This window comes from Macrobrachium nipponense, chromosome 1, assembly GCF_015104395.2.
Source record: "Macrobrachium nipponense isolate FS-2020 chromosome 1, ASM1510439v2, whole genome shotgun sequence".
Taxonomy (NCBI): Eukaryota; Metazoa; Arthropoda; class Malacostraca; order Decapoda; family Palaemonidae; genus Macrobrachium; species Macrobrachium nipponense.
Window position 1 is genome coordinate 181383409 of NC_087200.1, and position 12850 is coordinate 181396258.

Consider the following 12850-nt stretch of genomic DNA (forward strand, 5'->3'; position numbering starts at 1 on the left):
CATATCAGATTGGCTCTCGAAATTCCGATAGTGATACAAGGTATAAACAGAGGTGGTTCAAAGTCAAGTCATGTGAACCACGTGGTGTTAGCATTTTTTTCTCTAGCTGACAAGAACACCTGGCATCTATCGGCTACCCATCTGGCAGGAGTCAACAATGTAGTAGCAGACGCACTGTCCCGGTCAGTCCCCCTGGAGTCAGAATGGTCACTGGACCAGGAATCCTTCAAGAGGGTTTGTAGCAGAGTACCGGGTCTGAAAGTAGATATGTTCGTACAGGGGCACAAGCTGCCTTGTTACGTAGCCCCAAATATGGACCCTCTAGCATACGCTACAGACGCCCTGAGTATAGGTTGGAACCAGTGGAGGGAGGTTTATTTATTCCCTCCAGTGAACCTTCTCCTGAAGGTGCTGCACAAGTTGAAATCCTTCAAAGGTCAGGTGGCTCTCATAGCTCCTTACTGGCCCAAGACCAATTGGTTTCCCCTTCTCCTGGAACTAGGTCTTCGTCCTCACCCTCTCCCGGACTTGAGGCTGTCGCAACAAGTTCAAACGGTGACTGTGTTCGATTCCTCAGGTCTTCACAAAACCCTATCTTTATGGATTTCATGAAGTTTGCGGGTAGGAGGGTAGGGGACATTGATCCACAGAACATTTTGTTCTTGGAGTCAGACAAAAGAGAATCTGCACTTCGCCAGTATGATTCAGCAGTTAAACAATTGCCTACATTTCTCAGGGAATCAAATGTCAAGTAATGACAATGAACGTGGCTATAACATTCTTCAGAACTTTATTCAAACAAGGCTTGGCAGTTGCCACAATAACAACCACTAAGTCAGCTCTGAAAAAGATTTTTCTTCTCGGGTTTGGTATAAATCTATCCGAGTCTTATTTCACCTCAATCCCAAGGGCTTGTGCACGCCTGCGGCTCATTCACAGGCCGCCGTCAGTGTCATGGTTTATTAACGATGTTCTCAGGTTAGACTCTAAAACAGACAACTTCAAATGTGATTGCCAAACCCTTTTGCGTAAGGCACTGTTTTTATTAAGTCTGGCTTCAGGTGCCAGAACATCGGAGATGTCATCTTTTATCTAGTGGCCAAGGGCATATAGAATTCCTTTCCTCGGGTGACGTTGTTGGCTTTCACCAAATAAATATTTTATGGCTAAGAATGAGAACCCTTTGGTAAAGGTGATCCCCATGGAGGTTGTTCCGATTCCGCAAAACATCATCTTTATGTCCTGTTAAAACTCCTAAGGACTATTTATCTAGGACATTCTACCTTTTCCAAAGGCCCCCCCCCCTCCCCCCCTTTTCATGTGGGGCGGTGGTGGTACCATATCTCTAAAGGGCATTACGCAGCAGTTTTTGTATTTTACCAAGAAAGTCAGCCCAGGGTCCTTTCCCAAAGCGCGTGGTATTCGGGCTATAACAACTTCTGTAAATTTCTTCAAATATATGAACTTTGATGATCTGAAGAAATATACTGGTTGGAAGTCGCACTGGGTTTTCCAAAGCATTACCTTAAGTCTTTGGAGGATCTTAAATATCATGCAATAGCTGTAGGGAGGTCAGTGTCTCCTGCTACAACATCAATATAGTACTGTCCTTGTGTCATATGAATATTTTCCATTATGCCAGCATTATTAACATTCTACCTACCGCAGCAAATTTCTTTGTTAATTTATACAATTTAATATTCTATTTCATTTCAGAGTGATGTAGCTTGGTGTTTCTCTGGTACAATTTCACGGGAGCGACACGGCTGAGCCCAGAAAAGGGATTTGACGTAGGAAAAATCTATTTTCCTCGGGCGAGGAAGCCGTGTCGCCCAGTGAAATCCCCCCTAGTTTTTTAAAACCCCCCCCCTTGCAGTGCACCAAGCTTTCATTGCTATCGATAAGTATGACGTCACAGACGCCTTCAAAACGGTAGCTAGGTGTGACCTATGGGTCGGCTCCCCGTATTTAGGGTCTTTTGATGAGGAAAAGGCTAATTGGAGGGGTTGCTGTGGTAGTGTTTAACACTCGCCCCAGTTTTATACTGACACCTTTTATATAGGTGAGCGAGTCAGAAGCTTCTGACATGTCCAATTTAGCAGTTCTCTGGTATTATAGCAATATTTTACTAGAAATAGTGCTAAAGCAGACATATTTCACTTGGCGACACGGCTTCATCGCCCAGAAATAGATTTTTCCGACGTCAAAATCCCTTTTATCATACAGAAAACATACATCTCTGTAGGAAAGAGAGAAAGAAAATTATTATTATGTGATATCATTTAATCTTATTAAACTTACTAATACAGTATTGATCAATATTAATATTTTAAAATTAGTAAATCATTTTTGGATCATAAAAATGTTTGTTGTCATGAAAATAACATCAAAATACACTAATGTGGGAATATTTATCGTCGGAAAAAAACCTGTGAATAGGCAAATTTCCCGCAAATAAAGGGTAGATAAGGTCCAGAGAGAAATCCGCAAATCCGTGAGTCTGCGAATCTGGAGAACGCGAATACGGGGACCCCAGTGTACATGGTATATTTTGTTGGTTTAAATTTGGACAATCACTGCAGATATGTTTGATAATAAGTTGTGTTCTTCATTCTTTACATTCAGGATGGGTCATGGAGTATTCATCAAATACATCATGGACAAGGAATGAAGAACACCACAGTCTAGCTGTTAGGTTAATCTGTTTAAATATGGTATTGTTAGGTTCATTATTAGATATTGCCTGCCATTTACTGTAAATGATGGGCTTAGATTTTGCAACGAAACACTAACAGACACATATTTGATGTAGTCATAGCTTTGGCTATCTTAGCAGCATCCTCATTTCTTTTTATTTATACAGGTACAGGGACCCAACATGTCAATGTTTATCCTAGCTTTATGTCATTTGCAGAATGAAAACCTTATTTTGTTGGACAAAGTAACTTCTAGAACAATAATTTTGAAGGACTGCTAAAGCACTTTCTAGATTCACTGAAAATTACAAATCTTTGTGCTAACAGGTTGTTAATAATCTTAATTGCTGACCACATTTTGTATAGAATTGCCAGGTGTCTGTTAGGTAAGAGTGAATGAGAAATTCTTTGCTATTGCCATTCTCTCATAGTTGGTTATCAGAAAGAAATGCACTATGAAGTTTTATGTAATAAAAACATTGTTTGTAATTACTGGGTTCCATGATGTGCTGTTTCTCTTACCATGCATTCTTTGGTAATTGCTTGATCTGTTCTTGTTACAGCTTGGCCGAGGGGATATTTTGAGGGCACTTTTAGCTGCAGGAGCTGATCCAGGAGTTCAAGATGCCAGTGGCAATACACCCCTGCAGTTAGCACCTTCTCCACCTATTTTAGCAATATTCACAGAAGAATTGTTAAGAGCGACGGCACAGTCAGAGTAAATATGAATTACGCTGTTTGGTTTCACATCAGTTTCATTGACAGTCACCGCATTTACAGCATACATAAAAAGGAAATACGTACCTATACAGTATACTTTATTGCTTATGTGTTTTACTGTATCGTTGACTGCTGAAATGCATTTGAAGCACTGTATGTACCCTTAAGGAACTGAAAATATAGTTGCTGAGGGGTAGTTTCCCACTGTACACCATGCTCTTTGCGTGCTTGATGATTGTTTTTGTTTTTGAACATAATCTTGTTCATCTTTACATAGTTAAGTTTAGCTATGTTTTTGTTTTTTAACATTATATTTACTTAATTAGGTTTAGCTATGAAGTATGTATTGATAGTCTCTTTTCTTTCTTTTTCTTTGTAATTGTTGGATTCTTTTGGTTTTATCTTGGAAGCGCACTTATGATCTTTCAGAAAGTAATTTATGAATTTGTTTTTAGTTTAGCTGTTGTGTGTGCTATTATGTGGCTAATATGTGTAATCAGTTTTACTTAATACTATTTTATTGATTAAATTTTCTACATTTTTCAGTGTCGGCCGAGTATGTCAGTTGGTTGCTGCAGGACTCAGTATCAATTCTCACGATAACCCATTGAGCCGTAACACGCCTCTTCACTGGGCTGCATCTTTTGCAGATGTGGACACACTGTCCTGTTTGTTAGGTTAGTATCAAAGAAAGAGGCTGCAAATTTGAACATATTTTCAATATGGTTAACATAATTGACCTCTTACAAATGAGAAATAGCACATAGCATACTGTTGGTGTGAGTAGGCAGACTGAGGTAAGTAAAAGTGTTCATGTGTTCATCATGGAAAATATTGTATTTCATACCTGTGATTGGCTGGGATTCATTTTGCCTTTGGTCACATGCTTATAAACCCATGAAACTTGCTTGGACTGAAGGGACACAGCAAAAAACAATGTAGCTTCTTCATTCATATCTTTAATATTTTTTTCATTTCTAAGACCTCTTCTTCATCCCTGCTGTTAATATTATGTTAGCTACATAATGCTCCTCTGTGGCCCATTCTTTTTTTTATTTAGATTTATAATTCATCATTATCATCGTTTTCATGTATTACACAGTTTGGTATCATAACTCCACTCCATTCACTTTTATCTTGTGGAGTTTCTGCAACTATTCCTATCTGATCATAGTGGATGTCTGTGCCCCAATTCCATGATCTGCCAGGCTTTTCTCTGATGCAATAGATATTTTTCTGAATTTAGTTGTTATTTAGTTTTTCCCAATAAATAAAACATTAGAAATTGGGTTGATTGTTTCATACCTATAGTGGAAGTAACCAAAACTTCCTTCTGCAAATGATGAGATGCATTCACTACTCATATGAGTGGTACAATGCATAATAATGATAGTAGTACTGTACAATGTAATCTGAGGGATAATGCCTCTTTCATTTTCTTGCTGTTCCTGGTACATGTGAGACCTAGGCTACATAAAGGCATTGGAATGCCCAGTACTTTGACCTCCACACTTGGAAAAGATCAAACTGAGTAATAACATCTTTACTATAGCACTTTACACTGAATATTGGGTAACACTGCATATTATGCCATTAACAGTTTCATCTACACAAAACCTTGCAAAGGCTGCTTCACATAACTCTTGTAGGTGTACTTTTGGAACTGCATTTAAGTTGTAAGGACAGCATCATGCATCTAACTTCCTATCTGTTGACATTGTTAGTTGTGAGGTAATAATAGATTAGTAACATTATTCTTTGCCTGAATATGCAGTACTGTGCTATTAAAAATGTTACATTACAGGTATTGATAATATTGTGGATTTTATTTTAAAGAGTACTGTTTACATTATCTTGGAATCATTGTGCAAAAAATGTCTGAGTAGGCAAAAATTAAGGAAATGGAAAACTACATTGTTTATTGATTAACTTAACCAGATTACTTTCCAGCTTGATAACCACAGGGCTTATAGAGGATATAAGGTTTATCTTTCATTAATGTGTCCATAATTTGTTATATACTCAAGAAAACTTTCATAATACGTACTCATTTCGAATTTATTCCTTTTGCAGCTCGAGGAGCAGATGTAAATGCAGCTAATAGTGATGGGGCCACCCCCTTGCACGATGCAGTGGCTCGAGGTGATGAAGATATCATAAGAATACTCTTGGAGAACGGAGCTAATCTACATATCCAGTGCTATAAAGGGTGGGTAAAAGTACTTTTTATATTCTTTGAATCATTTGAGATCATAAGATGCTTTTAATCTAGTATTATTCGGTAAGAGATGTTCATACTGTATTGATCAAAAAGGTTATTTTTTTACTTATAAAGAAAATTTTAATGCTCTCAATTGAGAAGTTACTATGGCCACTTTTGTTGTAACAGCTTTAGAGGCTATAGCTTCTCTGAAAAATTAACCCTCATAATTGCATTGAACATCTAAAAGCAAACTTTAGTTTTTGTTTTGCTCTGAGTTAAAGGATTAAAGGAAAGTCAAAGATTCAGTTTTCTGGAAAAGAAAACCATTGAAATGGCTTTATCTGTCCGTTCGCACATTTTCTGTCGGCCCTGAGATCTTAAAAACCAATGAGGCTAGACGGCTACAAATTGTTATGTTGATCATCCACCCTCCAGTCATCAAATAACTAAATCGCAGCCTCATAGCCTCAGTAGTTTTTATTTTCTTTTAAGGTTAAAGTTAGGCTTGGGGGTCTGGCAACACCATGGGACCATGGCCGAAAGTTTCATTGGCCGGGGCTTTTACAGCATTATACACTGTACAGAATTTGGCGCATTTTTACTTGTTTACAGTTTATTATGATTGTGAATCTCTCCTGTGACAAGAAAATTGTTTAGTCAGAGCATTTGAAAGATAATAGGATTTGTGCTTTTGGGCCTTGCTGTTTAGCAATGACAGTCTTAAGAAAAATACGTACTTCCAAGTTATGTGTAGAATGTTGTGTTAATCTTCAACATCTGGCATAATTCAGTTGCAAGGGGGAAAAAAAAATGCGACAAAATTTCCTTAGCGCAGTCAAGTGTTCTGTAAAGCATATAGTAATGCTTTACAGAAATTCTCGATGAGCTGTAGTATGAAACTCTCAGCCATGACCAGGCAGCAGCATGCAGTTGCTTCCCAGATGCAGTACAATCCATGGCTAAACTTAACCTTAAATAAAAATAAAAATGACTGTGGCTAGAGGGCTGCAATTATGTATGTTTGATGATTGGAGGGTGGATGATCAATAAATCAATGTAGAGCTCGAGCCTCAGTAGGTTTTAAGATTTGAGGGCAGACAGAAAATGGGCGATCGGACAGACAAAGCTACCTCAATAGTTTTCCTTTGTAGAAAACTAAAATCATGAGTCAGTTTTTTGGGAGAGTTACTTTTCCATTGGAAGTGTTTTTGTAGCTGGATGATCGTAACACTGTTATAATTTGAAGTAAGAGTAAATTTTAAAAACTTTCCAGTTTGTAAATAACTGTTATGTATTTTCAGGAGGCATAAAGGAAAAACTGCTTATGAATTGGCATCAAGAAATCCTCAGTTGCACAATTTTATGGAAGAGTATGCTTCATTAATCAATAAGGATTCTCAAGTAAACGGCTCTTCAACGTGTAATGGAAGCGTGTCTCCGCTCATTGCTCGACGGTCATTAACTACCCAAGGTATTGTGCACCAGTATAATTTGTCTCGGTTACAACCAGACTTAATTGTTTGTAATCATTCAATATCGGTACCATGTCTATGTAATACTTAACATAAAAAGGCACTTCACGCATCATGTGTACTTCTTGTTACTGAACAAGTTACAGTAGACCCCCAGTATTCGTGGGGGGTGGGTACCAGACTCTCCCCCCCCCCCCCCACGCAAATAGAAAAATCTGTGAATACTTAAAACCCCCTCTAAAAATGTTTAGAACTGCCTATTTTGATAGTTAAAACAAAATATACTCTAAAAATGCTTATGCATGAGTATTTTAATAGATTTATCACAAAAAGTGCATTTAGTCATAAAAGTAACATGAAAAGACAGTAGTTTGTGAATATTTCTCAATGAAAAATACCCCGAATAGGCAAATTTTCCGCCAATAATGGGTATATATGGTCCATAGAAAAATCTGCAAACGGGTGAGTCGGCGAATAGGGGGGATTTACTGTATATTTGTATCCTGTAAGGGGTGTCTAGTCTAAGGTTTACCTGTAATTCTTTTTTTTTTATTGTTTGAAATTTTTATTTATCCTCTCCTCCCAATGCTTATACAGCTCCAAAAAGTTATATGCATGGAAAGAAGTGATAACAATTACTTCAGTTAATGTATTACAGAAGAAAAAGTTATGTGAATGACCTTTTGAATTTACAGAACTTGCCAAATCTCGTGTAGTATCAGGCTCAATGGAATCACTTGTAAGTATGGGAACAGACAGCGTGTTAACAGGTGTGGAACCTGGAAGCGTGGGTGATGCTTTGCTAAGGAAAACATCTGTAGAGTCCCCTGTGCCACGATCTCCATTACAGTCTTCATCTTCACTGGAAATGAGTCCTTGTATGGAGCAGGTAATGTTTTGTATCCGATGGAGCAGTCTTAATTGTTGTGTAAAATGTAAAATATACCAGATCTTTTCAAGTACATATGTATGAGGAAAAAATGAAAAATACTGTACCTCATCTAAATTTTTAAGTTTTATACATTCAACTTCCCTGCCAGATATATACTTAGCTATAGACTCTGTCGTCTCCGACAGAATTTCAAATTTCGCGGCACACGCTACCGGTAGGTCAGGTGATCTACCGCCCTGCCCTGGGTGGCAGGACTAGGAACCATTCCCGTTTTCTAATCAGAATTCTTCTGTCGCCCGGGCCATCAACATTGTTGTTGGTTCCTCTCGATTGGTTTTTCTTTTTTCACCGGCAATTGATCTTCTTGACCGACTTTCGGTGACGTATCTGGATTGTTGGATTGGCATACGCTTTTGTGGACTGTTTTGTGGACTTGATTTTGGATTTTTCTTTAAAAATGTCTGACTCTGGAATGGTTGTGAGACGTTGTGTGAATGTACAGTGGGGCCTCGTTATCCACGGGGGATAGGGCCCAGAACCCCCCGTGATAAGTAAATACCCGTGTTTTATCCTGATACCCCCTCAAAAATTGCTTAAAACTGCCTACTTTAATAGTTAACCCACCCAAGACCACTATTTTTTCCAATGTTTTATGAACTGCCTACTTTAGTTCAAAACACCAAATATGTTTTCAACTATCACCTAAAACTAAATTCAAGACAGTTTTAAAGTTATTGTACAAAATTAGCCTTAAAAAATAAATGTAGTATATGTACTACTGTACATATGTAGCCTACTAGCCTAGGGATTACAGCTGGAAGCCTACATACGCATGGTGGGCCTCTTTTTTTTTTTTTTTTTTTTACAAGGAAAGAGAGGATGGAGTGGTAAGAGAACTAACTATCAAAATTATGTACTCACCAACAATCTATGTTGATAAAAAGATGGCGACGATTTTGCAGTGCAATCCAGTAATATAATAACGATAATGCTACCAACAGTATGCAGCGAAACATCTCTTCCCTTCGTCACAACACGTTAATAGTATAATCCACGTAAAAACCTTCATCTGACCTTTAGGCGTCTTTCCCATAAGAGTAAAAGAATCAGGGCTTTTGGATGCCACATAATTAAAACTCGTTTATATGGGGTACAATTTAAAGAACGCGCCGCACACCAACATTTCATAACAATAACAAACCAACCTTGGACAAACGAGAGTATGCCAGTGTTGCCAACTGGGAATGGCAATTTCTTGCTAGATTTTGTTCCATAAAAAGGCTAAAAAAAAAAATCACATACCGTATATACTCGAATACGTGCAATCTCCCATATCGTGCGACCCCCAAATTTTCACCAATAAACAGTGGTTTTGTGTTTTGTCATGTATCTCATGTATCATGCAAGTTCATAAGGTTGGTGGTTTAGCCTGCTAATGGCCGAGTCATTCAGATGTGTGGTGATGCTAGTCAAGTTAGGTAATTTTCTTATTAATCTCGAGAATTGAATAGAAAATCTCAAGTTTAAAAAAAAAAATCCCATGATAATAAAAATAATTGTAAAAATAAACGCCTTGGAGCCGTTAATCATTCTCTATCTCTCTCTTCTCTCTCTCTCTCTCTCAGGAATAAATACGTACGCACTGTAATTTGAGTCTTTCACCAACGGGTATCAGTAAATGTGTAGACATTGTGTGCGTGTTTAAAAAAATGTGCAGTACACACATTCCGATGTTTCGGTTTTTGGAATTTTTCAGATTTCGGAAATGTGAGGTCAGATGCATAATCAAACAAACACCACTACTGCAGCAAAAACATTTTTTTCCTTTTATGTTTTTCATTATTGTTATTTATTAATTACAGTTTTATTTAAATAAAATAATTAATATAATACTGTTAAATGAATGTGAGATAATTAAGATCACCTATAATAAAATTAGTGGGACAATTAATACCATATGTTCACTAATAGGTATTATTTTCAAACAAACATTCCGTAAAACACAAAAAAATATATGTACATAACAGTCAAAATATAATAATGTTTTGCAGTTCAACTTGTGAATTTTAACAATAAGTTATGACTATATAATATATTTCACCTATCGATCTTGAAGTTGAAGAGTCGTAAAATTCTGAGGATGGTCCGGGAAAAGGATTTGTACTTTGTGATTACGTATCGCTACAACACCAATGTGGTATTTTCATACCACTATATTGATGACGCACTCTACGACACACTGGTGTTTTTCATACCACTATACGTTAAAGTTAAAAACATGACATAGAATCGACTTTGCGACTTCGTTCACTTTGATATTTTTTAACGATACAATAACTATCATTTGTACTACTAAAACCATCTTCACATAAGTAATTTTTCGTAAGATATGTGTTGTTGCAAAAGCTAGCTTATACATAAAAGGCTTTTATAATTTAAGTCATCTTAGATATCCATATGCACCCAAACTCATTGTGGGGAAATTTACTACTGTTTCCTCCTCGGGATATTGAAATACTTTCGCATCATTCAAACACTTTAATAATATAATGCATAAATACTAGGCTATACATATTTACATCGTATACAAATACTACATACAGTTATATACACATACTTTTATATACAAAGTTAACAGTTATATACACATACTTTTATATACAAAGTTAATCATATGAGTAGTGATCAGACGACAGCTGTGCACTGGACTACGTACGTACTACTTGGAAGATAAAACAAACAAAAATTTTGTTGTTGTTAGTCGCCGGGATAGATAACATTTTTCCAGAGATTAAAGAGCTGAATTTTGTTTTGAAGGTATGTCAACCGCGTTATTATATTATTGTTTTCACGAAGGAATTATTATATAAAGAAAATTATTGAGTAATTGTTGCCGTCAGCAGTCAGAAAATCACGAACATGGTAACGTTCAAACCTAGTGCCATCCATGGCATATGTCTATAAATAGAACAGAAGCAGAGGGCAGTCATTGGATAACAGATCTCCATGGCTACCAACCAACCAATCAGGTGTTAGTTATACTACTCTGTAATTCTTAGAATGAACGTTTACACACACGAAGCTAACGATGATGTATGTGTTTGATACAGTACGTAGTTTTAGTTTTTATTATTAGTGTAAGTATTTTACTGATTTCATGAAGAATATAATGATTCCTTCTCATTACTTTGAATGCAAAATGGCTTGAAGATTCTTCCGCAAAAAGAGAGAGAAAAAAAAAATTTCCTTAGAAGATGATACCTATTTACTAACGCGGTTGACATACCTTCAAAACAAAATTAAGCTCTTTAATCTCTGGAAAAATGTTAATCTATCCCGGCGACTAACAACAACAAAATTTTTGTTTGTTTATATCTTCCAAGTAGTTACGTACGTAGTCCAGTGCACAGCTGTCGTCTGATCACTACTCATATGATTAACTTTGTATATAAAATATGTGTATATAACTGTTAAAACTTTGTATATAAAAGTATGTGTATATAACTGTATGTAGTATTTGTTACGATGTAAATATGTATAGCCTAGTATTATGCATTATATTATTCCAAAGTGTTGAATGATGCTAAAGTTATTTTCAATATCCGAGGAAACAGTAGTAAATTTCCCCACAATGAGTTTGGGTACATATGTAATCTAAGATGACCTTAAATTATAAAAGCCTTTTATGTAATAAGCTAGCTTTTGCAACAACACATATCTTACGAAAAATTACTTATGTGAAGATGGTTTTAGTAGTACAAATGATAGTTTATTGTATCGTTAAAAATATCAAAGTGAACGAAGTCGCAAAGTCGATTCTATGTCATGTTTTTCCTAAACGCGTTGACTTAAAGGAGACCGTTATTTTTGGTTGTTTTATCACTGCCATAAAACCCATAACAATGCAGTGTATGTATGATAATTCCTAAACTATTATTCACTACCAAATAACGATGATATTTTGTATTGAAAATTAATGTTAAATATATTCCAACATTATTACTACGTAGCATGAATAGTAACTATAAATACTTTCGAAAGATAATCTTGCTGTGAACGCTACCATAATTTGATTTTCATATACGTACTTACATTTTGTCAGCTGGCTGGCCTCGCATAGATAAATTGATTTCACTGATATGGAATTACTCCACGATAGCCTTTTTTATTATGAGATATGACGACTTAAAGGAGAACGTTATTTTTGGTTGTTTTTATCACTGGCACAAACCCATAACAATGCAGTGTATGTATGATAATTCTAAACTATTCTTCACTACCAAAATAACGATGATATTTTTGTATTGAAAATTAATGTTACGTATATTCCAAACATTATTACTACGTAGCATGAATAGTACTATAAAAATTTCGAAAGATATCTTGCTGTGAACGCTACCATAATTTGATTTTCATATACGTACGTACATTTTGTCAGCTGGCTGGCCTCGCATAGATAAAATTGATTTCACTGATATGGAATTACTCCACGAATAGCCTTTTTATTATGAAGATATGACGATAATATATAAGGTAAAAATGCTTTTATGTATTTCGTTTACGCTTCGTCGCCAATAACAAACAGCAATACTTACGATAATCTATGACAAATAAGCGTTTGTATGACTTCATTGTTCAGAGAAGTTATATACGAATACTGCCAAAATAATAATGAGTTCGAATTAATTTTAGCCTTAATGTTATTACTACTGTAATTATACTACCACTACTATTAAAATTTCTAAAAGTTTATCAACAAAAAATGTCGCTTTGAACGCAACCGTATACATAAACCATTTTCATACGTAAAGGCATATGCTTACATTTTGTGGCTGGCCACTCCGACGATAATTTGAGTGAAATGATG

The 12850-nt window shown here is 36.1% G+C and overlaps 1 protein-coding gene across 6 annotated transcripts in view; it reads left to right on the forward strand.

The window, feature by feature from the left end:
• The window catches only part of LOC135219888 (uncharacterized), a 327822-nt gene that overhangs the window by 220830 nt on the left and 94142 nt on the right, over positions 1-12850 (forward strand). For all 6 annotated transcript variants that reach the window (XM_064257040.1, XM_064257041.1, XM_064257039.1 and 3 more), the window contains exons 4-8: positions 3260-3414; positions 3963-4093; positions 5490-5625; positions 6921-7090; positions 7787-7980. In XM_064257040.1, the coding sequence (XP_064113110.1) occupies positions 3260-3414; positions 3963-4093; positions 5490-5625; positions 6921-7090; positions 7787-7980 (786 nt within the window). The remainder of the gene's footprint in view (positions 1-3259; positions 3415-3962; positions 4094-5489; positions 5626-6920; positions 7091-7786; positions 7981-12850) is intronic.